Source organism: Carettochelys insculpta, chromosome 2 (genome assembly GCF_033958435.1).
Source record: "Carettochelys insculpta isolate YL-2023 chromosome 2, ASM3395843v1, whole genome shotgun sequence".
NCBI lineage: Eukaryota > Metazoa > Chordata > Testudines > Carettochelyidae > Carettochelys > Carettochelys insculpta.
In genome coordinates, this window is record NC_134138.1 from 183873850 (window position 1) to 183898609 (window position 24760).

Here is a 24760-nt window from a genome sequence, read left to right on the forward strand (position 1 = left end):
GGGTGTTAGGCTGAAGTTTGAATCTAGGTTTACCTTGCACTGTAGCCATAGCCTTAGAACAGGGGTAGCCAACTAGTTAGGGATGAAGAGCCATGGAGAGTGCAAAGAGCCACATACTATGTACTTAGCTACACATAGAGAGAACAATAAATACCTAATACATGGCAGAATGCCCTCCCCCATAGCCAGGCATCCAATCCTGCCTCCTAGCCCCCCTGCTGTAACCCAGTGCACACACACCCCCCCCACACAAAAAAATGACCTCCCCCTCTTCCAGAGCCAGGCACCCTCAGTCCCTCCTGCTCTAACTCAATGCCAGCAACTCTCCAAAGCCACCACAGCTGCTATTGCCACACACTTCCCCCCCCCAAAGCACTGGGGCTCATGTGCAGAGCCGCAGACAGCACTACCAGCATGCAGCTCCAAGGAGGAGCCACATTTAAGGGCTTGAGAACCACAGGTTGGCTGCCCCGCCTTAGAAGCTCATGGTTGGCTAGAGTTGCTTCAGCTTGAGTGCACGAACAGCTGCATGCACTGTCCTTTGTGAAATCATAGCAGTATGTTGGCTGATATGGTTCATATGCAAATAGTATCTAACAGGACATCATTTGTTCATAATAGTTCTTTGAATATTGAAACACTTCAATTTCTCTCTTTACTCCACCTTTGACAGCTGATTTCAGTACTGTAATACTGCTAACCTTTGTGACGCACTGGCTTCTCCGCATTGAACTAGGGTATCCATGTTGTCGCTTGCTTCTCTCCTTGATACAATTTGCACAGTCGTTGAAGAAACAGCTTAACTCTTTGACAGAAGACCCCAGTTTCCCCTATAGTCGATAGCAAACTTTTGTTGTCCTGAAATGAGGTGCTTGTTGCTTTGACTAGTTATGTAGGCTCTGGACTACCTCAGGTGTACATCCGAGAAAGAATGTGCTCCTGAAGTACACCATGAACTACACTGAGCATTTGTTCTGAAGGAAAAGGAAACAGATAAGCTTACGTCAGTCGTTGGTGGAGACTGTCATACTGTTGCAGTTTATTAAAGAAAAATCTCAGAGTAAAAATGACCTATCAACACTGTCTACTGTTAGAGCTATTTTTCAATGTCTTGGTTCTGCTTCATTTGTGTTAATAACTTCGAAAGCCTCACAGCTGTCCATCACTATTCTAAGCCTCCTTAACCCTGCTTAAAACTGTGGCAGCAGCACAGTTGTCCTGCTAGTAACAGCAATGGCAGGAAAAATGGGAACAGTGGGATTTTTTCCTAGATCATCCTACTGTAGAAAGGGCCATTGTTAAAAGTCATGCTGGATTTGTGTGTTTTTCTCCAACCAATATACAACCTAGAAATGAAAAACCAGCTGGCTTATGGATATGGAGCTTTAATCAGTTTTGGCCTATGCATGGCTCTTCCCATTAATGGGCTGGGGGGAAAAAGCTGTGCACCTAAAACTTGGACATCCCTATTATTTACATTCCAGGATAGCAACCCACAGCTCAGACAGCAACGTCTGCAGAGACAATCACCTAATTCCCTGAAGACATCTACTCCTTTCCCACTTCCTGGTTTGAAGTATAAAGTAGTTTATCTTTTTGTTCTACAATAGATTCCAAACCTCCAGAACTCTAGATCTCCCAGTGACATTTAAACTTGATGTTTTCTCCTTCTTACTAGCCAAACCCCCAATAATTCCTGATCAGTAATCAGTTGCATTATATAAAATAAATTGAAAAACATGGGGAAAAAATTAGGCTCTTTATTCTGGTAGCTATGATAATTCACTTGGCTTTGAATTGTTAAGTATCATGTGAACTGCAGGTTAGTGATATCGGCACTGGGATACTAACATTCCAATTCTATTGCCACCAATTAAAAAAAATTTAGACATATGAACAGAGAATGGTGACTGCCTTTGAAAAGCAATGGATCAGCAGGTAAGCACTGGGTGGCTTACAGGTTTTAATTAACTGAATATTACCTAAGGTAATGATGAATAAACCTATTCCATAAAATTAAATGTAAAATAATTGTGTTAGGCCATCTGATAGAAGGGAAAACAAGGATAAAAAGGCTGAAGTTCTAATGGTATTTTATTTACAGGCTACTTAATACATCTTATATACAAATGGCTTAAAGAAATACCAACAGTAAGTAAGCTGAAGCAACAGTTTCAGTATTCTAAATTTTGTTGCCCTAAAATAACTCCTATGATGAATACTTAAATTCAAACTAATATTTGCAGAACAAGCTTAAGTCCAACAATATGCACTTAAGTTTTCTTCCATTTTATGTAAAGGCTTCCTTAATGACTGCAGGAAACACATTAATGCTTCCTCTAACAATTTTGAGCATTAATCAAGATTTGGCCATCTATGTAATTGGGTTCTGAGACGTTTTATCATTTGGACCAAGTTTAGTTTCCTCTTAAATCCTAAAAAAAGATTTAAAAAGTTTGGCTGACGTTTATTTCCTCTACTGGAAGTGAAGCATGGGGGTTGATCCTGTAATTTGAGACCTACCCAAGTTTTAGCCTGAATAACAGTATGAAAGTTGCGTATGTTAGTTTAAAATTTATTTTGACTGCATATTTTAAAACTCAGCAGCTGATGAGCCTTTAATAACTTTCTTCAAACTGGCATTAACTACTGATACAAATATCGTAGGAAGAGCAAACAAAGCATTAATAGTTTACATTAAAGTTCCCTCCAGTTCTGTTTTTCATTAAGTATCTGATGATGAGGATAAAGTTAGTTAACAGTAAGGAAAAATATAAACATGCCATTTTAGAAATCTATAAGTAGTTTAAGTTTCTGGCAATAACATTTCCATTTAAAGATCACATTCCATTTTGTGGGATCGGGGTGTTTCTTCTACTGAAGATTGCTTTATACTAGATCATTAATTTATTTTTAATAAGCGTTTCTCCCTTTTGTTTGGCTGAACCTATGTAATAGCTTACTAAAGCAAATTGTTAAATGTCATACTAGTATAATGTGTTTTTAATTATCTTACTCTGAGTAATGTTGGTGATCACTTGAATCAAATTAAACTAATGTGGCATGTCCTGGATTAGATTCTTTACAAATATGGTTTAAAGTACAGAAAATTTTTTATATTGAGTCCATTCTCTGCAGTACCTCTGGGAGGTGTAGTAGAAATGTAATCACAAGGGGAAAGGGGACAAAGTAATTAAGTCATTTTTTGTCCAGCTTATATTTATCCCATCTGGGGGTTGGCAGGACATTTGGGCATATAAGGAAACAGCATAAGATTCAGATTCTAAAATTGTTTTTCTGCTCCTTGCAGTGCTAGCAAAATGCCATGCATGGGCTGGAAATGGGACAGATCTCTTGCAGGGACTTTAAAAGAGGCAAGATTATTGTGGCTAAGTAATTGAGCTTGACTTTACAAATTATTTGAGACTGCCTTGTAAACCCAGGGTTGAGAGTTCAGTCCTTGATGGGCCCTTTCAAGGTTCTGGGGCAGGTTAGATTTAAAAAAAATGGCAGGGATGGTGATAGGTCCTGCTGAGAAGGCAGGGGACTGGACTTGATGACATCTCAAGGTCCCTTCCAGTTCTATGAGTCTGAGTAACAATATAGGACTACTGTTTTTCAAATACTAGGCGAGTATTGCTCAAACTAAAATTAGTAGAAAATCACTGTGTAATACATATACCAGCAATGGTATGTGAACAGACTTGCTAAATATTAATGCATTTGTTGCCAATCTATTTGGAAATCAGCTTTTTACCTTTTATAAATGCTCATTTATTGTTCAGTCAAGATTAATCACTCACTCTGAAGGATCTGCTGACTATCTTAAAGTTAAAATTAGTCAAATGTTTTAATGTCAACCAATACATTAAAATACCAAAGATTCTAACTACAGGAAACATCTTAAGTGTCACAGTATTTCAGTTCATAAATCAAATCAGCTCTGTCACTGTTTAGGCATACAAGAGAGACTGGCTTTTTACAGAAACTTAGGTGAAATTCATGCCCTCTTTAAAGTTTACTTCTGTGCAAGAAGTTATGAGAGATTCTTTTATTGTTCAAAGTCAAAATTATTTATTTCTGATATTTTATCTGCTTTTCATTTGGACTTACCTGCTTTTTAGTGAAGTATCACAGGGCTTTAATGTTTGAAGTGATATCTAACCATGCATTTCTTGCCACAAAGATTGTATGAGGATTTGAAAGCCTCTTGCCAGATTAACACCTAATTTCTGCCAGATTTGAATTGAGCCTTGCTTCTATCTGAGCATACTTCTATTAAAATGGTAAGATGCTATATCTGCAGTGCCCAGTCATAATAATACTAAAACTATTCTGCTTATATTAATTCTCCCCTGAAAAATATATACTGAGATGAGTTTAACTCAAGAAAAACTATTCAAACACAGTGTCATTTTATATAAAGTGTTTAATTTCTTTTAAACACAGGCTACTCAGGTCACAAATACTTGTTTCCAGCTTGGCTGCTTTTCTTTTCAGACAGCAGGATTCTCTAGAGCAGCTGTTAAGAACTTGGATAATTGAGATTTATAGGGAAGCCTGAAGAGATGAGACTCACCATGACTCAACTGCAGATACTGGAACACTGTCTATTTAGCTACATTTTAACATTCTTCACAACTCTATGCTGCAGCAACTAGTCAGAAATTAGAACCAGATTTTTAAATGAAATAAATAACTTGAGCTTTTAATCTGAAAATCCAAGAAGTCACTGACAGGACTAAACTGGGAATAGTGTATGTGGAAATTTTACCTTTTTAAAAGTAATTAAACACTCAGTTACATAATGTACCAATTTATCAACTGGATAATCAGTTGGAAAATTGTTTCCAATATGGGCAATTAAACATTTTTTCAGTACATGGAAAATACAGCCTTATTCCCTCTCTGCAGGGGAGAGGGAGAGAGAGCGCACGCGAAAGAGAGACTGCTGTTCTCAGAGGAAACATGCTGGAAAGTATAACTAATATAAACTGGATCGGTGGCTCTGGTAGCAATGTTAGCTACAGTAATTTTTTTGTGTTCAAGAACAGATTTAAATAGAGTATTACAATGATCAATGGAATAGTTGAATATAGAGCAAGGATTCATTGGCGCAATCCAAGCTTCCAGAAAATTTGAACTGTTCAATTTTCTATATTGCATTGAATAGTGGTCTTTAACCTGGGTGACTTCCCTTAATGCTTTAGATGCCACAAAGAGGAGATGTGGTAAATGTCAGCTTTCCACACAAAACACATTAACTATTACTGATGACATTGAAGAAAATGATTTCTCATTGTCGTCTTTGAAGTCCATGTTTACATCCAATAGCTTAATATAAAATAAATCTTATTTGGCAGGAGAACTACAGAATACTGCTTTTACAGGATGTCGAGGGGAATCTAACTTTCTTTAAGGTCTTCATATTGACATTCTTTCAGTAAATTCAGTTTAGGAAAAGATCATTTCAATGAGAAAATTAGGTACATATCTACTAAACTGTCTTAGCTGGCTCATGCCATTTTAAAGCATACTTTATCCAAATTGCCTTTAATTATGTGTTTTTAATGTAGTGTATCTATATTTAAGTAATCAATCAATCTACAAAATAATGTTAAAGAAAGGGAATTTCCTTTATCAGAAAAAGAGAGCATTTTTGAAGACCTTAAACTTACACGTTAAGGCACTTACCATTCAAGTAAAACGGTTATTATACAAATATGATGGAGGGTTTGGAGGAGGACATTTTACTACACCATCTTTTTTTAAAGAAAAAAATAACATTGACCAAAAATTTATAAAATTGTTGCATCAAGAGAAAGGTTGTGTTTTTATTATCTGAAATGAGCACAAAGTACACCTTCCACAATAACACTGAAAGCAGTGCAAAGACTGACAGTGACCTTTGACTAAAGGTAGTTTTGTAAAAAGAAAAATACCAAATAAATCAGTGCCCTGCTTTGATTGTTGTAAAAGTTTTTTACATAAAAGTTGGTCCAAACTTACAAAAAAAGCACAAATGTGCATAGTTCAGAAGATCTGAAAGAGTGCCATAAAAAGCTGATGTCCCTAAATTTAGCATCCACTTAAAACTGCCAAAATACAAAATAAAATTCAGAACTAGAATTTGTGAACATGTACAAATCAATTGATCTATTTGAGACAGCATGAGTTTTAAGCAATTTAAATTTCCTACTCTTTGCAAGACCCTTTTCCACATAAAAATAAAGCTGTTGAATTAACATTATTCAAGTCTGTTGGACTGCTGCTTTAAACTGCAGCTAGAAAAAGTCTTTCCAGATAAAAATGATGTGCCTGAGGAAAAACAGATGCTCAGTATGGTAATCCTCTGCCTCGCCCTCTGACAGTTGATGTGCTAATGTGTCCCCTATATCCTTGGGAATATCCAGGTCCTTGGGCTGGAGAAGTCCAAGTTTGTCCATGTATGTGGCTAATACCACTAGGATTTTCTTGTAAATTACTTCCATAACTATAGTTATGCATCTTTGTGGACAAAGAATGAGTACTTTCTGACCCTGTGGAAGTGTCACCACTGTTTCCCAGAACTGCAATAGGGCCATGACTATATTCAAATCTGTGATCCTTATCTCCACTAAATAGCATGGGACCAGTGTTGAGGTAAATGTCTCCATAACCAGTTACTGTGCTGGGAAATGGTTCTGAAAAGGCAGGGGGTGGAGGTGCACCACCAGAGTGAGATGAAGCAGTACTGTAGTTATCCAAAGACTGAATATCTGAGTTTCCAATGAAGCTTCTCCTTTCCAGTCCCCCAGATGATCCACTTCCTATTCCATCACTACCACCATAATGAGCAGAAGAGAAGGAAGATCCAAAATTATCCTTGTAATCAGTTACATAGGAGTCTCTTGCCTGATAATCCACACTAGTTGTTACTGGTTTCTCAGTTGTCTGAACCTGATGCTGAGCAAGCAGTTGTAGAAGAGCAGCTTTCACCCCAGCATGAGGATCCACTCCTGAAGAGCTAGAAACAGGCAAATGCTGATTTTCTGTCCGATAATCTAGATCGTCGTCGTCATCTTCTTCAGTGAGTGGTGGTGGTTCAGGTGGCTCTGGAGGACGTTGGTCTGGGGGCAAGATGCGAGGGCGTTCCTGTTCTGGTGTTAGGTTTAGAAGCCTCTTATCAGGCTGTCTAAGCAAATCCTCTTGACCTAAATGGATTAAATATAAGAGCCTTAGAACAAGATCTGAAATTACTTTTGACAGTTACACTAACTGAAGAAACACTGCAAGAATATCAAATGTTTGCTCCTACCTGTCTTTAGAAAAAAGTTACAATTTAATAAAAGAGTAACTGGGAAAAGGTGTTTTAGAGCAATTAAGACAATGCCCTCAAAGGTTTGCCACAACGGAGTCCAGCATCTTCCTACAATCACATCTGATCAGCCAACTTAAAACAAAGGGCGGGGGGGGGCGAAATGGCACAATACCCCTGAAGAATTTGGCAGGAACAGATGTTATTCTAAAAGGGGATGAAAGATACACTGAAGATGTGGGCTAAAGCCCATACTGAGAATGGTTTTGGAAAAGGGACAGAAAACCTGCTACGTTAATGCTGACATTTTACATTCCTTCACAATGTTTTCCTACAGAGTAGGCAATCCCACTTAGTAAGAAGTAAACCAAAATACACTAAGGACATATGGCTGAAGTACAAATCTTGTACTATTCAGCGCAAGAATTAGAACTTTGAGAAACCTAAGGAAGCCATTAGTTACACAGTTTTGTAGTGAAAATTTTCAGTTGACCACACTCATTTCACAAATGGAAAAACAGCACACATGGACAAATTTTGATGTCACAATTTAACAAAAAAAGGTTCATTTAAAGGAGACTGTTGAAGTTGGTAAACGAATGATCTACAGGAGTCCACCTGTTTTCCCCAATCAAAAGCAGTTATTCCTTACACTGAAAAAAAAGCCACCAAACAGGCATATATGTACTACAAGGCAGTAAACTTTAAATAGTTTTTTGGCTATTTGTACTGCACCTGGGGGCATCTACGTGCTACCGTAATATGAACAAAGCCATAGCATAATTACATTTCTATCAGCCTTAGAGTAAGCTATTTAAATACAGTATAATAAAATCAGTCACACTGAACTTTTGAAGTTTTATAAAGACAGGGACAAAAGAAAATGAAATTAATTTGTACATCCTTGGAGTTACCACTCCCGTGCACATTTTGCTAAAGGATATGGAGTGGCAATGCATACACAAGGGTACAAAGCATGTTGTTAGCTGTTCATCTCCAAGCCAATACATCTCTGTTGGTCAAGACAGCTACTTAATATTCAAAAGTAAGTACCTGCACATGAGTATAACGATTTGATCAGATGTGGGTAAACAGATGCTGGAGATTCCACGTCCTCATGGTTATCAGATGCAGGAGTATGGGGCTCTGGAGGCTGCCTGAGTTGTATAGACATTTCATTACCTGATCCATTCTCCTTCTCCTCTAGCACAAGCTCTTTTTGCTTTGTTTGCTGCGCCTTTATTAACTGAGACAACAAAACAGCAAATGCACTCTGCACAGCTGCTTGGGCAGCATCAGTCTCTATTTTAGGTTGTGTCGGTTGAGCAGGTGGCACCGCTGGCTGAGTGACTACTGGCTGCTGTGAAGGCTCCTGTTCTGGTGGTGGTGGAGGTGGCTGCTGTTCTGGCTGTTTCTCACCTTCTGTCAAAATACCAGCAGGGATGTTTATCTTATCTAATTGCTGCTGGGTCTCTGGGTTTACCTTAATATTCAACACTTCGGCAAAGTGTGCCATAGTAACACTTGTTTTAGACTGTAGAAGATTTAGCAGGATTGCCACTTCATTCTGGTTTAACTGCTGTCCAGTGCTTGTTTTCACTAAAGACAAAAAGGGTTTTAAAAGTGTTATTTAGAACTGTCATTTCTCTTAGACTCTGGATCTTACTTAATATACCATGGCTAATATTCTTGGCAAAGTACAGGTTTCTAACAATACAAAAAAGGAACACTTTAGAAATTAACTACATTTGGAAGAGTATTACTAATAAATTGAATAGCATGATCCAATACAGAGAAAATTACTTACAAAGGGCATGCACACATTTCGAGACAGCTGAGAAACATTATGCTTGAGCCCTATTTTCCACAAAACAATGAAGTCAGAGTTTAAGGCCATCTGCCTTAGACAGCTGTAAGATTTCTAGTCACCACAATGTCTCTCTCTGATATATTACATCCCTTTGCTTAAAAAGTGAACATTGCAAAATACATTTCTAGTTGCATCCTGACCTTTCGGATGCTTAATTTGTATGCGGTGACACTCGCTAAAATGACCAAACTAGTCAACCAAGAAGCTAATAAGCCATTGGTAGGTAATGGCACAAGTGCAAAACTACTGAGATGGACATGTAAAGTTTTAAGTAGGACTGAAGACTGCTTTGTTGATTTAAGAGTCATTGAAAGGCAGAAACATGAGCAAAGAAGCCTGGGTTATAAGTCACCTCCTCATTGCTACATTTAAAAGCTGAAGAAACTAGTCTAGGTTTAAAAAAAGGCACTTTATGGTGAAGCCTCTGATTTGTTATGAGATTTATGAACTGTAAAATGGAACTGATCAAGGGTACACTCAGCCTAAAAATAGAATAATGAAACAGGATCCCTTATTCATTGTTTACCTACAGATTCACCATGAAAGAGCACATAAACCTAGTATCATAACTGATGAGGGAAAAAAACTAGCTAACTGGGAATGCCACAAAATCCTAATAATTTAGATTTCAATTCCTGAACTGTCGGTTGGTGGACACAATAGAAGCCTAAAACATCCTATTTAATTGTAATGGGAAAACATTTTATAGAAAAATTAATCAAAGATATTAGATCTTCCTATTTACATAAACAGTACCTCCATCAGGTTGATATCAAATATCTAGTATCAAAACTGAACTTTCACATCTGAAACTAGAAGGCTTCCAATGTAACGTAACTTCTGGCAGCATCCAAGAAATGTCTGAACAGCTAGAATTTTTTAAACTTCTGGCCCCTGCATTTGACTCATCACTAAAGTGGACCCAGTTGTGAGCAGACAGTTGTTTCAAGATTAAAATCAGCCTGCTTGTTGATGTGTGCTGGGATGCTACCCCCTAGAATGTAGTGAAGACAGTGGGAATTCAGAAACAATTAACTTTTTATTTGGCAATGCACAGAACTCTCTCAGATGCTTTGCATTGCATTTTCTTGATGTATTAATTAGCCACATCACAGATGTCAAGCCTGCTGCAAATTGTGACATCTGAAAATGGTCTGTCCAAGGACCAAGAACAGGAAATTTCTCTCAAAATCTAAAACTGCAAATCCAACAGACAATATGAAGGGACAGTCAGAAAACTGCAGCATCTTTTTACACACCCTAAAATTTTAGATTAGTCAACACTGAAGACAGCCATATCATAGGGGAATTCAAATTCCTGGTGGAAAGATGTGAGCTCATCTACACATATTCAAAAGATTTAAAATGCAGTGACAAGAGTGCACATAAGAACCAGAACAGTAGCAATTAATCCAGGACAAATTGTTTTTACCCAAAATGTAAAATGCTAGTTATTGAATTCTTTGTATTTTATATAAAATTATGTTAAAACTGTATTAGTGGTGGATTAATAGAACTGCTGTTCTCTTAGGTGGTCAACTGTTATAACAACATAAAGAACATAACTTTAATCTTTGATAAATGATGCTGATCTTCAGCGTGAGATAAAATTTTTAAAATATATGCAGAGTTTGAATGTCTTGCTGAGACTTGAGACTACTACTGCCAAAAGAGACACAAATACACAGCAGGATTACCATGAAAAGCAGGATAACCAGAAGCAAGAGATAATTAACTATACTGGGCATGAGAACTATACCATTGCATTTCTGGCACATATACTTGGAGTTACGGTCTACTGTTGGAGAGAGACCAGAACTGAGATTACTACTGTCCATACAGAATTTAAATGGAGGCACTACACACAGCTCACTTTTAATTCTTGAAACTCGCACTTTAGTGGCACCACACTTTGTACTAGCTAGTTGCATTAGAAAACTGTCCATTTCAAACTCTCAGCTGTTCCTTTGTCAGCAGCTCTACACACATCATCTACAGAATCTATACTTTAGAAAGGAAGTTTTGAAATGCCTTGCTTAGAGTAAGGGAAGTAGTATCTAGGGATGTTAACAATTAACGAATAACTGGTAATGGCTGGAACACCTCCACGCTCAGTATGGGTGGGGATTGTTCCTGCCCACAGGGCTGCTGCAGGTTGGGTGTAGCCCCCATAAGCAGCAGCTGGAGGAGGGTGAGAGGGTGCTGGGTAGGTTTTCCATCACACCCAAGCTGGAGCAGCCCCTCTTCCAAAACGGGCTGCTCTGGCCAGGCTAGGGCACCCTACCTGCAGTGTTCCTGTGCCAGGCTGCTGCGGACGGGGGCTGTTCTAGCCATGCTGGAACATCCCCCACCCACAGTGATGCCACAAGCAGGGACACTCCAGCCAGGCCAGAGCAGCCCCCATCTCAACAATACTGCAAGTGGGGACACTCTAGCCCAGCCACAGCAGTCAAATCTGCAACCTCCCCAACTCCCAGCCCCCACCACTCAGTTTACTCATTAAACAGGCTTTTACGTCCCTATTAGTATAACAATTGCATAAGGAGATGCCCCATTTGATTATGGTTATAAATTAACATTTTTCTTCCTCTGTGAGGCAGTTTTACACACCACCAAGCAAGATACTCTAAGCTTGGTTTTCTACTTTAATGGGTGGCAATACTATAGACCTAGCTCAATAATTCTCGTCATAATATATAAAGCTCCTTCATTAGCTTGTATCTCACTTCAGCATTACCAGATAGAGACATGCTAAAGCAGATATACTTGGGCAGCTCATGTATCATGGGTGAGGAATGTATTTGTTGGGAAGATGTTTGACTTGAAACCCTATCCCTTCAATTTATGTATGATCAATGAGGTTGCTGCAGACCATGAAGAGCTGTTCAATGTGAGTTAGAACACTTCCTACATGCAGGGTTATCAGAAACCCTGAGGCTGCAACATAGATGGAAAAAAAAATTCAAATGACCATCAGGCAAGATATTTAAAAGCTGACACTGATCAAAATGAAAACTCATTGCAATGCAAGTCATACTGGGAATGCCCGACTACTAAGAAGAAGAAAAATCATTAGCATCTTTAAATTCTACACTATTTTGTTGCCCTTAAGAGCCCCAGGAGGTTTTAGGTTTCTCAACATCGTAATGTCTACATTTCTAGATGCACAGTCGAAGTAACAGAAAGTTTAACGGACAAAAATGACAAAAATAGATTACTGACCAAGTGCTACACTAGAGTTGCCCTGAGTAGTGAGTTTGGAAGATGTCTGCATGCCTTGTGGTGTGTTGGTTCTGCTGTCATCCAGACCTAAAGACATATCCTTCCTAGGAATTTTAGCTGCTGTTGTGTCATCTGTCATGCCCATCTGCTTCTGCCTTCTACGTTTCTTACTCCACAGTTCATGACAATCTTGCCACAGAGGAAGGCTGTAAAGAAGTATGGTAAATATTCAGTATTTTCTGGGTACAAAGTGTTACATAAATGTTTAATATATAAAATAAGATCTGAAAAGGTGAGTCTGTTGGCATTCTGTGACTATATAATTATAAAAAGTGTATAATGCAAGCATAATTTCAAAAGTGCTTCTTAACAGGAACTGTCTTGTCAATTGACATAGTTTTCAAAAATCAAGTATCAGAGGGGTAGCCGTGTTAGTCTGGATCTGTAGCAGCAACAAAGGGTCCTGTAGCACCTTATAGACTAACAGAAAAGTTTAGAGCATGAGCTTTCGTGAGTTGACCAGCATCTGAAGAAGTGAGTTAACTCACGAAAGCTCATGCTCTAAACTTTTCTGTTAGTCTATAAGGTGCCACAGGACCCTTCGTTGCAGTTTACAAAAAGTTACTCACACATAAGAACTCAGCATCTTGCAATCCTCTAAACAGAAATCCAGAACTTCTGTATTAAAATACATTATTCAAATTTGCTTTTCAATGAAGTTAGGAGCAAGACAGGTTCTTTTGCTCATCAGGACAAAGGTCAGAGCACATGAAAGCCAGTTGTCATACATGGGGGGCGGGGGCTGCCTCACCTACTTGCTTGAACCCTAATACAAAGTTATATACATCTCCTGCTGCTGTGATAAGAGGAAAAGCCAGTCCATCTATTCAGTGTGCTATTGAAGCCACAAAACTGAAGATAAAGGGGGCATACACAATCTTGAATAAAAACCTCTGTCCTTTTCCATTTGTCTTCAGAATGACTGTTGGAAAGCTGGGTTCAATGCTGCCCCACAAGCAAGTGAAGCTGGAGAGCAACTGTTTTGACAAAGAGATGGTTTTCTAACTTCTAACAAATATAACTTTGTTTTTTTTCCACATGCTATTTTTCATGCTGCAGAATTAGAAGTAATAAACAAGCCATTAGATGGCACTAATTTTAAGTTATATCAGCACATAAGAATTGAGTATGTACCACAGTATATCATTAAATTGCTTACAATGAACTATAAATATAAATTAAAAAGCAAATCAAACTAGTTTATAACATTCTTGTATAAAAAATTTACAGAAATGTGATCAAGAGATTAAACTATTTATTCACACGGTGTCAGATGTTGCTTAACATCCAGGATACACAAAATATTTTATTATTTATCTAGGAATACACCATCATAAATGCTAGGGACCATGACTTAGATCCATTTGTTTTTATCAAGTCAACATTACAGGAAGGAGTTCTTCACCTTGAGTGTCACTACAAGGACCTTATTTGCTGACTGAGCCCACATATTTTATTTCTAATGAAGTAAATAAACCACCAATAAAACTTGAATTTTAAGGACAAAGCTCACTCTTTTTCCTCCTGAGAGCTATTTCTCAGCAAAAGGGAACATGATTAGCAGCAAAAGCTCATTATGTCAGCACAATAAGAATAGATGTCTAATATTCATTGGGTTTCCCATAAGAATTGTGTAGAATGTACAATCAGGAAAATCCCTTTTACTACCACCTCTGCAAAAAGACCAAGGTAGCTGTGCAGAAGAGCACAGCTGTTCTTGAACACTTTGGCATCTGGGAGGAGATGCAGGGGACAAACATCCCAAATCTTTAAAGACAACTAGTACAAGATAGAGCACTGATGGTGGGAGAGGTCAGTTGAGACTTGACTCTATGGTCCCATCTTTCCCATCCTCATCTGCAGAGCTACTCCCTCTCTTTCTCTCTCTCTCTCTCTCTGATCTTTAAGACAGAAAAAGAGTGCATGACTATTGCAATGATTAGGTACTGTATAAACACCATGAAAGATGACAGAGATTTTCATGCATTTTTCCACCATCCACAGAAACTGAGAATAGGAAATCCATCCTGTCTTCTGAAGCAAGGAAAAGAGAGTCGCCTTTCAGGAGCCAAAGGATAGAAAATGACACAATGTCTTTCTCCCAGCAGCAGCTCAAAGGCATGCCAGTTGCTTTGCAAGACAATGGGAAGAAATAGGGAACCTAATCACTGTAACTGGACCAAGTATCCTCCTGGTGTCCTTCCACAGCCTTCCCTGCTGTCTTGAAGGAACCTCTGTTCCTACACAGGCTGATAGATACACTTGCAAGCAAGGAAGAATAGCTTCCTACTACACAGCCAACCACCCATGAGGTAAATGAAGTCTGTCAAAGATCGCAGGCTATTCAGTTCTCACAGGGACAGAGAAATAGACCATGTAAGATTTAACTTGCTCATACAACAGCAAATAATGTCTCAAAAATGGAAAGAGATGAGAAACAGAATATTCGTCCAGACTACACTGATTTCTTGTTTTCCATTTGTGCATTTTAGCTATTTTCATAAAGAAAGGATGATTTTCAGTGGTTGGGAACCATTAAAAAATGTTGATTTGAAACAAAAAATACCCTTTACATTGAATGTGTTGCTTCTTTGTGCAACCCAGGAGGATGCACTATACCTATACACTCACTTCACGCAGTTAATATAGGTAAACATATATTTATTCATAATATAAAAATGCAAAATTTAAGAATGTATTTGGAAACTGAGAATGACAGATTTTTTGTTGACTAGATAAATTTTACTTATGACTAGTTTCACGCTGAGTTGGATGGAAATTCAAATTTAATTAAAAAAGACAATACTAGCTTTTTAAATGTGTTTTTCATGCAATAAATAAATGCTTTAAATATGCTGGATACCTACATAAAAACAAAAGTAAGTTTATCAAAACACAGTTTTCCTAAATGATGTATTAAAGGAAGTACTTTCTGTAACGAATGAGCTGCTCTGTTGTATGTCTCACCATCATATTCTTCATGATAGTGAACTGGTTCATCTTATCTCTCTAACTTACATTTTAATTTACAGATTGAAAAAAAAAGGAAAACATGTTTTTACTCCCAATTCATTTCTTAACTTTGAATAAATTAGTCCCTGAACTGAGCTGAGTAAACAGAAATAAGAACACTGTTTCTTCTGTACTTGCAAAAGACACTAACGCTATCACAAACTAACATGGAACTTCAATAAATTCTGGTTCCAGAACCTTAGGTAGTGACTCCCAACAGTTCAAAGTTTAAAACACAGTTAAATCATATGGCAGCCAACAAATAGTTTGAATTTTGTCATCTAAATTATTGTAATAGATACTAATATATTGATATTAAGTTGAGTAAATATTTGGAGTTTTAGCCTTAATATAGATTTTGCCAGCTGGGGCTGCAGCTGACCATATCCCCAGTCAGTGATCCAGACACCATTCAGCTCCCATGAAAGACAACAAAAAATCCCTCTCAGGCTTCAATGACAATTGGACAGGTGCATACACAGTAATAGTCAGCAGAAATTATTGGTCCTTGAGAGAACCCTACCAACAATTCATACGTTAAACCAAAATTTTCATTTGTTAAACCATCACTTTATAAAAGTAAACACCAGTGGTTCCAGCTACTCTTAAAATTGCTCTTAGAGGTCACCCTTAATCAAACAATTTAATTCTAAAGTGCTCCATGTCCACAAATTACCATGCTCCAAGCAGCATTCAGCACACTGATCCTGTAACGGTTACCACTTTGTTTCTTAATTCCTGCTACCACAACAGGAAACTTTACTGACATGAGTCAATCCAAGCACCCCTCCCCCTTGAAACTGAACCTCATTACAGTATGACCCCTTCAAAAACATTTTGTTTTAATATTCTTGTAAGCGGAAATCTCTACACATTTGATTTGTTCAATAGTGTTGAAGATGACATGCTGTAAGCTGAGCAGACCACTAACAAAGATATGCTGGGGTTTCACATATAGAGAAGAATAGAGCAATCTCTAGTGAGTTGGATACTGCAGGCCATAGAAACAAGCCAAAAATGTTTTTACTCTGTTACTTTGGGTACATTTACTCTTCTAAATACACTTGCAGATCACTAACTCTAGGGAAGATATACAGAACGCCCGAGTAAGAAATCAAACATGGAGCTATGGAACAGTTTTGATTAAACAGTACATGAGCCACTCAACTTCACAGATCTCTTAATGGAGCAGTTACTAATATCTGATGCATTAGATATTACGTTTGTACTACTTTTGTTTCCACCACTACACATCAAACATTTTGTATTTTGTATGAGGGAAGCACCAACATTACAACTTACTCTGGTGGAGGCATTTTAGAAGGTTCCACATCTCGCAGAAACTCACACTGAAGAGCCTGCTCAGCTGTGCACCGCTTGCTAGGATCCAAAGCAAGCATATAGTCAAACAGGTCTAACGCAGCTGTTGGAATACTGCCAAGGAGGAGACACAAATCGGGGGGTCACGTTTATGTTATCTCAGATGCTGCATCTTTGTGTTATAAAACTTACATTTTTTTAATTTTCTCAAGTAGATTTTAATTGTATGATTTAAAACTTGGACCTTACATTAATACAGCTGTTTAAAAAGTTTTCCTTTTAACAAGGCTCTAATATTACTATGTTTTTTGGAATTTAGCACAGAGGGATTTCAAATTTTTTAAATGCTTTTCTATTGCTTTAAAGTTACACATGTAGACTCCACTAATATAAACAAGATGATACATTTTCCTAAACCCCAAAATAGTTGAAGAGGAGACAATTTTTTTAAAACAGTCTTACAGATGTTTTCTGTAACTTTTATGTTTGTTATTTGCACGAGACAACTCCAATGGCATTTTTTGAGGATATATGGCTTAAAAAATTAGTCATATATACACTGAATTTATGACCAACAAGTCCCTAATGTTGACTAAATACACGTAGCTGCTATTAGCCACAGGAATAATGAGCAGGTGCACCCAAGCCTGAAGAGCAACCATTTCCAAAGTACAAAGGTGACATATGGGTGAAATATTTGGGTCTTACAGGTACACAGCTCCCATTAACAATCATCATTAGAAGCTCAGCACATGTATCAAAGGAAGGACAGGATAAGTCATTTCTCTCTCTCTTTGACTGAACCCACAAACAAATCTTTAAAAAAATAATCAAATTCTTAAAGGACTTAAGAAAACAATGGAATACAGATGATTAAGTGTCCAGCCTTACAAAGCAAACTCTTCTCGCAACTTTCGACGATACTGCTTCTTTGGTTTCATGGTGTTGAAATAGGCTAACTTTATTACATCAGGCCAGACTGCAGGACAAGGACTCCCACAAATTCGGCTATACAACAAAACGAAACAAAACCATCAACATATGAGATCAAACGCAAGCAATGAGTGTAGTTGTCATTTTATACTCACAGGCATTGCTAATACACAGAAAGCAAATTCTAGTCTATGTTCACAGGTCTCCTGTGAGACAGTCCATGAAGTTTTGCACAACTTGAGGAGCAAGACTAGATGAACACCCATTCTTTGTAGGCCAAAGACTATCCCAATAGACAAACTATGGTAGCACCCCCACGCTGCTCCAGAACAGAGGCTGTCTATAACCAATTACTGTGTTCTTGAAAATAATAGAAGACTCCACATGGCATGCTCACGAGCATCCCATGTTCCCTAATGCAAGATCAGCTTCTTCCACAGATGGGTAGGATGCCAGGTAGACAGGAGAGAAATTTAAAAGGCAGGAGTGAATTCGGATGATGGGCATTTCCTACATTCAGGGAACCCCTTTTCTACTCTTGGTCTGGGTCTACACTTGCACCCAACTTTGAAGGGGGCATGTTAATCAGGGTGATTGGAGATTACTAATTAAGTGCTGCAGTGAATATGGAGCACTTTATTATCCTAATTCTCCCCTGCGGCAACTTCGAAATGTTGGCATGTGTGCAGCCGCAGGCATTTGAAGTGCCCATGCTACTTCAAAGTCCTTTTACTCCCCAAAATTACTACTCTGAAGTGTCCACAGCTACATGCATGCCGACACTTCGAAGTTGCCACGGGGGGAGAATTAGACTAATGAAGTGCTACATATTCACAGCAGCACTTCATTAGTAACTTCCCATCACCCTAATAACATGTCCACTTCGAAGCTGGGGGCAAGTGCAGACAAGACCTTGGTGTCAACAGGCACTGACACAGGACTGTATTAAACACTCCATTGCTGACTAAGAATTTAGTTAGCAGATGAATAGAAAGGGTCCTTGTGAGGACCACAGGTGGTGGCAGAGGTGAAATTTGGTGTTTAATTTAATTCTTAGATTTTTTTTTTTTTTTTGGTTTTAATTCCATTGCTGATCCTTTTAAAATAATGTATCTACCCTTTTGGCTAAAAAAAGGGGCACAGGCAGTCCACCTCTCCCATGCATGTGGTTGCACAAGTCTGTCCCTTCAAATGGCTTTCTCTAAAGTAGCACCTAAAGATAGGGTATTCCAATGTGTTAGCCACCACTTTCCAAAAATGGACCAGGCAGTGCAGACTTTGAATTAAAATCTACCCTCTCCTCTGGTTTGACATATTTTGAAGGCAACAGTGCCCCTTTCATCCTGCTGCAGAGAAGGCCACTTCACATGAAAAGTAGAGATTATACTTGTTGGCTTCACAGTTAGAAAGTTAAAGATGCATGAACACCTGGTTGACCTTGAAGTTTTCAATGATTGCAAATGTTTGTTTTCAACTTCTACAGCAAGGTTTTTTTCCCTCTATAAATAGGTATGGTCCTGGGCAGACCATCTTACCACCTTTTATGGCTTTTGAGTTCCAGGAAGACTAGAAGTATTTTCTAGATAGCTAGCAACTCATATATAGATTATTGGGCCTTTATGTCTATATGAGCTGTAGCATATTCTGAAAAAGAAATTACGAAAATACTAGTTTTTTCTCTACAACTTTTCCTGATCAATGTCTATCTGTAGTCTTGAAATATCTGGGGGAAAGGCCAATGAGAAAAATAAAAAAAATGCACAAAATATTGATGAGGCATTAAATTAATTACAAGTAACCTGGAAAGCTAAACATTTACAATGATATGATTAAGAACTATATCATTACAGGTGTTTTAGGGTCCAATTAAAATAGTCTGCTAACAGTCCTACTGTATTAAATTTTTAAATGTACAGCATCAATGAAGAAAAAAATTAAGCTAACAATTAGATGTCCTTGTCCTTTTGACATCAAAATAAATTTTACACATTACATCAATTCACTTTATACAGAACTCTGACAAGTTTTGGTAAAGAAAGCCAGTACTGGAATTAAAGTGCTGTGCTGCCATCTCGTGGTTGAAGCAAAAAACAACAAACATATACCCTCACAGCATGTTTCAGAATGAAAAATTATGGCAACAGGGCCATATTCTGCACCTTCTAAAAGCTGCACTAGTACAGCCCACCAAACCTAAATGTTACATATAGCATTTACAACCCATGTAACTTATTGCTCTTCAGAATCAAATATTTGAGAAGTGAAGAGAGATTGGGGTAATGGGGCAATTCACTGACATCTTTTTACTCCCTGCCTCCTTGGTTGATTAGGATATCAGAAACAGGAGGACAGCATTTGCCACCTGAATAGAGAAAAGAGGCTCTGATTCTAATTCAAACTGCTACTGCCAAGGAAGATCCACTGGGTGGGAAGGCAAAGAAAGTGTTTACCTCCCCAGGGTATCTGGCAACTTGTGGTACAAACTGGAGAAACACTCCTCCTGCAGTCACAGAAACCAGTTGTATACATATGGGGGAATAAACAAACAGCACAGCACCAGAAGTATGCAGAGAACTTAGCCTTAGGCAAAGCTTTCCCTTTCAGTCATTCATTATCTCCCATGTATGGCTTTTAACCTGGCGAAGGGAGAATGAAATGTAAGCTGCAATCTCACCCATTTAAAGGGTGAACATGTCAAACGTCCTGTCATGAGACAGGTTTCAGTAACAGGTAGCTCCAGCTGCTTCCTCCCACTGCACTGCTATGCCATGCCATGAGAAGCTACGAAGCACTTTTTCAGTTAATGATTTTACATTTCTCCGAAAGCTATTGCCATTTTTATTCTGAGAAGCAACTCTGACAACTTTTAAATGTTAATATTGTAACTCCAATTTTTCAATACTCTTTGAAAAATAAGTGCTATTATTTTATCAACACCAATTACACGGCGGTAGCTATAAGTTACCTTATTAATTCCAGCTGAGCAAGTTCCTGATTTGCTTGAAATATTGGTTTTTTAGTAAAAAGTTCACCCAAAATACAGCTGTAAAATAAAAGCAACAGAAAAGAAGCCACGTTAGTCTGTGTATCTGAGGAAGTGGGCCTGTCTCACAAAAGTTCATCACCTAATAAATCACTATGTTAGCCTTTAAGGTGCTACTTGACTGCTGTTTTGCTTTTTTAATCTGTAAAATAAGTTTACATAACTATATCAAATGATATTAATGGAATTCTGAGATTTACTATGATGCATTATTTACATGAAACACTTCTGTATTAAAACTTCTTACCCACAGCTCCAAACATCTATGGCTGGTGTGTATCTTTCTTCCCCAAGTAGAAGTTCAGGAGGCCGGTACCATAAAGTAATAACTTTGTTGGTATATGGTCGACTGAAATTAAAAAAAATAGAGATTCAACATTTCTCTTAAAAGGAGATTGCAGTGAACTAATCAAAGCTGAGGTTTCACTATTATAATATTTGTTTTAAGAATGTTTCATTTTTAAAATCCTTTTCACCAATACTGAGGTTACTACCACAATCATATAAAAGGTAAACACTGTCACCTTCTTAAATCTACCAAAGAACAGTCTGAAACAGTATCTCAGAGATAATTAAACATCACCATCTTCTTAAATAGCATTAGACTGCAGAGTTAAGATGTCCATCCACTGCTGTTAAGTGCGGTTACTGGCACAGGTAAGTTGATAGCTGAAGTGCTGAATAAAAAGAGTTCAACCGTGAAAAAAATTCAAGTCTCCTCTGCCCCTGTCCAGAAAAAGAACTACAGACGCAACTGTTCCCTACTATCAATTGCCTCTTGGTTTTCAAAACTCCCAGGTCTTCCTTGATTTCAACAGCCTCAATTTTCCATTCACAAGTTATAATGAAAGTATCGAAAGAGAACAGGGCTATAGCCAAATCTGTTTCAGTAGACTTTTTTATTTTTGTATATCCCTAGGAGAGGTCATAGACTATCTGGTTTTCAGCAGTCCTGCCACCGAACAGTCACTGATTGCTACTGTCCATCACCACACCTCCAATCACCAGTATGATTTTAGCTGTTAATATTAAGTAACTTGAGATTTTATCACATTTTACACAATTTGAAAGCTAAGAGTCCAATATTTAAGACACTGAATAGCAATGTTTCAGCATTAACAGTTTGCAAGACAGTAGTCAGTACCATAGACATTATCTATCCCAGCTTTCCTGGTAGAGTTTACGGATAACTGAAAATCACCTTTTCACGTCAGTGATGGTTAATTACGGTTAGTGTCAAGTGTTCAGTTTGAATTGCAAGTGGAAGAGGCCTAAAATAATATACTTGAACAACTTATATGTGCTTAAAAAGATGAAAGCATACTCTGCCTTCCATACCAAATGAACATTCTACACTGCAAATGACACCACTTTTATGTTCAAAATAATTTCCTGATCAACAAAAGACACTGATCTATAAGGTGGACTTCCATATTTACTAAAGGGGGCATAAAGGTGATAACCTTACACTAAAAATTCCCCTGTAAGTAGTGCTATAAGCATGCACACTTCAAAACACACACACACTCACACTCACTCAACTGGGCACTTTTGAAAATGTTACTAAATGGCTTAGGCTCTCATGTCACTTTTGAAAATTGGAATTCTTATGGGAAATTTTACCTGACCCCTACATATCTGCCAGATTTATTACAAAAGTTTCCCCGCCCCCTCCTTTCAGGCATTCAGACAAGTTTGACTTTTATTCGGTTCCTGAGTTTTTCTATCAATATTCAATTTTTAAATACTTCTAAAGAGTTCTTTTCTGTTTCAGCAGGCATGTTCCTATGTAGCATATCACATTTTCTATCTGGAAGTGTTATATGCTCTTTAAGTGGTTTTTTTTTGTGTTTGTTTTTTTAAGTTAGTTGCACAATTATGAATGCAAATGCCACATCACTGAGTGGAAGTTGGGTAAATATGTACAAAAATGGCTGTAATCATTCATTTGCATGTACAGCCCTCCATTTATACACACAAAATCAATTCACACATAAGTTATACACACAATTACAAGTGCACATTACATATATTTCTCAAGCGTTTGCTTTCAGCCTTCAAATTTTGAAAAATGAGATATATAGCATATTTCAGTGATTCTAGAATTAAGTAATGCTTTAAAAACATTTCTTCTGCTGCTGTAAATTCCCAAATCTTTCTAAATTCTGTTTAACCAGGTCAGTAAATCATAAAAAACATAATTCAGTTAGCAAAAATGTGGAAAAAATTATTATAGCACAATTTTCAATGTTCATTAAACTATTATTGAATAGGAGACATGCTCTCAATGAAAGTTTGAATCAGGAATGAGAGGGCTGCCGAGCAGCTAACAAGCTTCAAATTAGCCTTCCAAATTTAATATGCAGTTACAGTAAATGAAAATATATGTTTTAATACTGGTTATACTGACAATATAAAGTAATGACGCTGCTTGTGTTTCTACTAAACCAGCTGTTTAAGTTAAATTTATTAAAGCCAAATTTAATAGTTAATACATTTTTCACCATTCCAAAGATCAATTTTACCACAACCATGTATTTTCAGAGGCAAGATTGCATCCATTCACTGTGTACCAAGTGTCTCCAATATATTTTCTACAAAGTGCTTAGTGATCCAATCCTGCAATTTTACTTTAACATGTAGATATGATTAAATACAATTACACATTCCACTCAGCAGCCATTTGCTTAGAAACAGGCATGGTAAGGCAATAAAAATGTAACACTGGCATCAAAGATTTTAAATGTTTATCACAGGCTGTCTGTTAGCAAAAGTTGTTAAATTGAACAACCGTAGTTAAAAGTGAGACCTCAAAGAAAGACCTCTATTAAATTTTAGCCAGTGGTTGGCTTTTTTTTATGGGGTAAGTAGGGTGGAGGAAATTTGAGGCAACGTCCCTTCCCATATGAACCTATGAGCCCTTCCCAGATGTATCAACAGGGATAAGAACATCCATACTGGGTTGGACGAAAGGTCCATCTAAGCCCAATACCTCGTTATCAACTAAATGACACTTATCTGTGAGCATGGCCAATGCCAGGTAATTCAAAAGAGGATGAACGGATCAGGTAGCCATCAAGTAATCCATTCTCTGTTGCCCATGTCCTGCTTCTAGAAAACAGAGGCCGGGGCACCATCCTTGTCCATCTGGGCTTGTAGTCACTGATGAACCTACCCGCCATGAATGTATCTAGCTCTTTTCTGACCCATGTTATAGTCTTGGCCTTCACAATCTCCTCTGGCAAAGTTTCACAGGTTGACTATACACCATGTGAAGAAATGCTGCTGCTGCTTTTTTTCTTTCTTTCTTTTTTTTTTTTTGATTGAAAATGTGCTGCATATTAATTTTATTTGGCGACTCCTAGTTCTTGTACTCTGAGGAGCAAATACTACCTTCTTATTTACCTTCTCTACACCAGACATGATTTTACAGACCTTTATCATATCTCCCCCACCCAGTCACCTCTTGTCCAAACTGTAAAGTCCCAGTCTTAATCTGTCCTTATGTGGAAGCTCTTCCAGATACCTAATAATTTTGTTACCCTTTTTCCAATTTCAATATATCTATGGTTAAATGAAACAATCACATCTGCATACACTATTCAAGAGGTAAGTATTATGAATTTATATAGAGACAATATATTTTTTCTGTCTTCTTCTCCATTTCTTAAACAACATCCATATTCTGTTTGCTTTTTTGACAGCTCCTGCACAGAGTGGATGTTTTCAAAGAACTATCCAGAAGGACTGCAAGATCTTTCTTTAGTGAAAACAGCTAATTTACACCCCATCGTTTGATATGTCTAGGGATTGTGTTTTCCAATATGCATTACTTTTCATTTATCAACACTGAATTTCATCTGCCATTCTGTTACCTACTCACCAGATCTGAGAGACCTATGTAGCTCAGAGGCAGGAGTAATACTGAAATGGTTAAGCAGACCACATCCTAAACATAAATACACTCATCCCTCACTATACGAGCACAATTGGTTCCTAACTT

The 24760-nt window shown here is 37.7% G+C and overlaps 1 protein-coding gene across 2 annotated transcripts in view; it reads right to left on the reverse strand.

Annotated features, from left to right (window-relative positions):
- Nucleotides 1–274: 274 nt before the first annotated feature.
- CDK13 (cyclin dependent kinase 13) overlaps nt 275–24760 on the reverse strand; it is an 87043-nt gene continuing 62557 nt past the window's right edge. Inside the window, exons 8-14 of one of the 2 annotated variants that reach the window (XM_074988082.1) lie at nt 21005–21106; nt 20680–20757; nt 17673–17789; nt 16764–16895; nt 12390–12595; nt 8351–8896; nt 275–7193 (exon numbers count right to left, since the gene is read on the reverse strand). In XM_074988082.1, coding sequence (XP_074844183.1) covers nt 6337–7193; nt 8351–8896; nt 12390–12595; nt 16764–16895; nt 17673–17789; nt 20680–20757; nt 21005–21106 — 2038 coding nt within the window. In that variant the 3' untranslated portion in view covers nt 275–6336. The remainder of the gene's footprint in view (nt 7194–8350; nt 8897–12389; nt 12596–16763; nt 16896–17672; nt 17790–20679; nt 20758–21004; nt 21107–24760) is intronic. The other variant, XM_074988083.1, reaches the window with a different exon arrangement.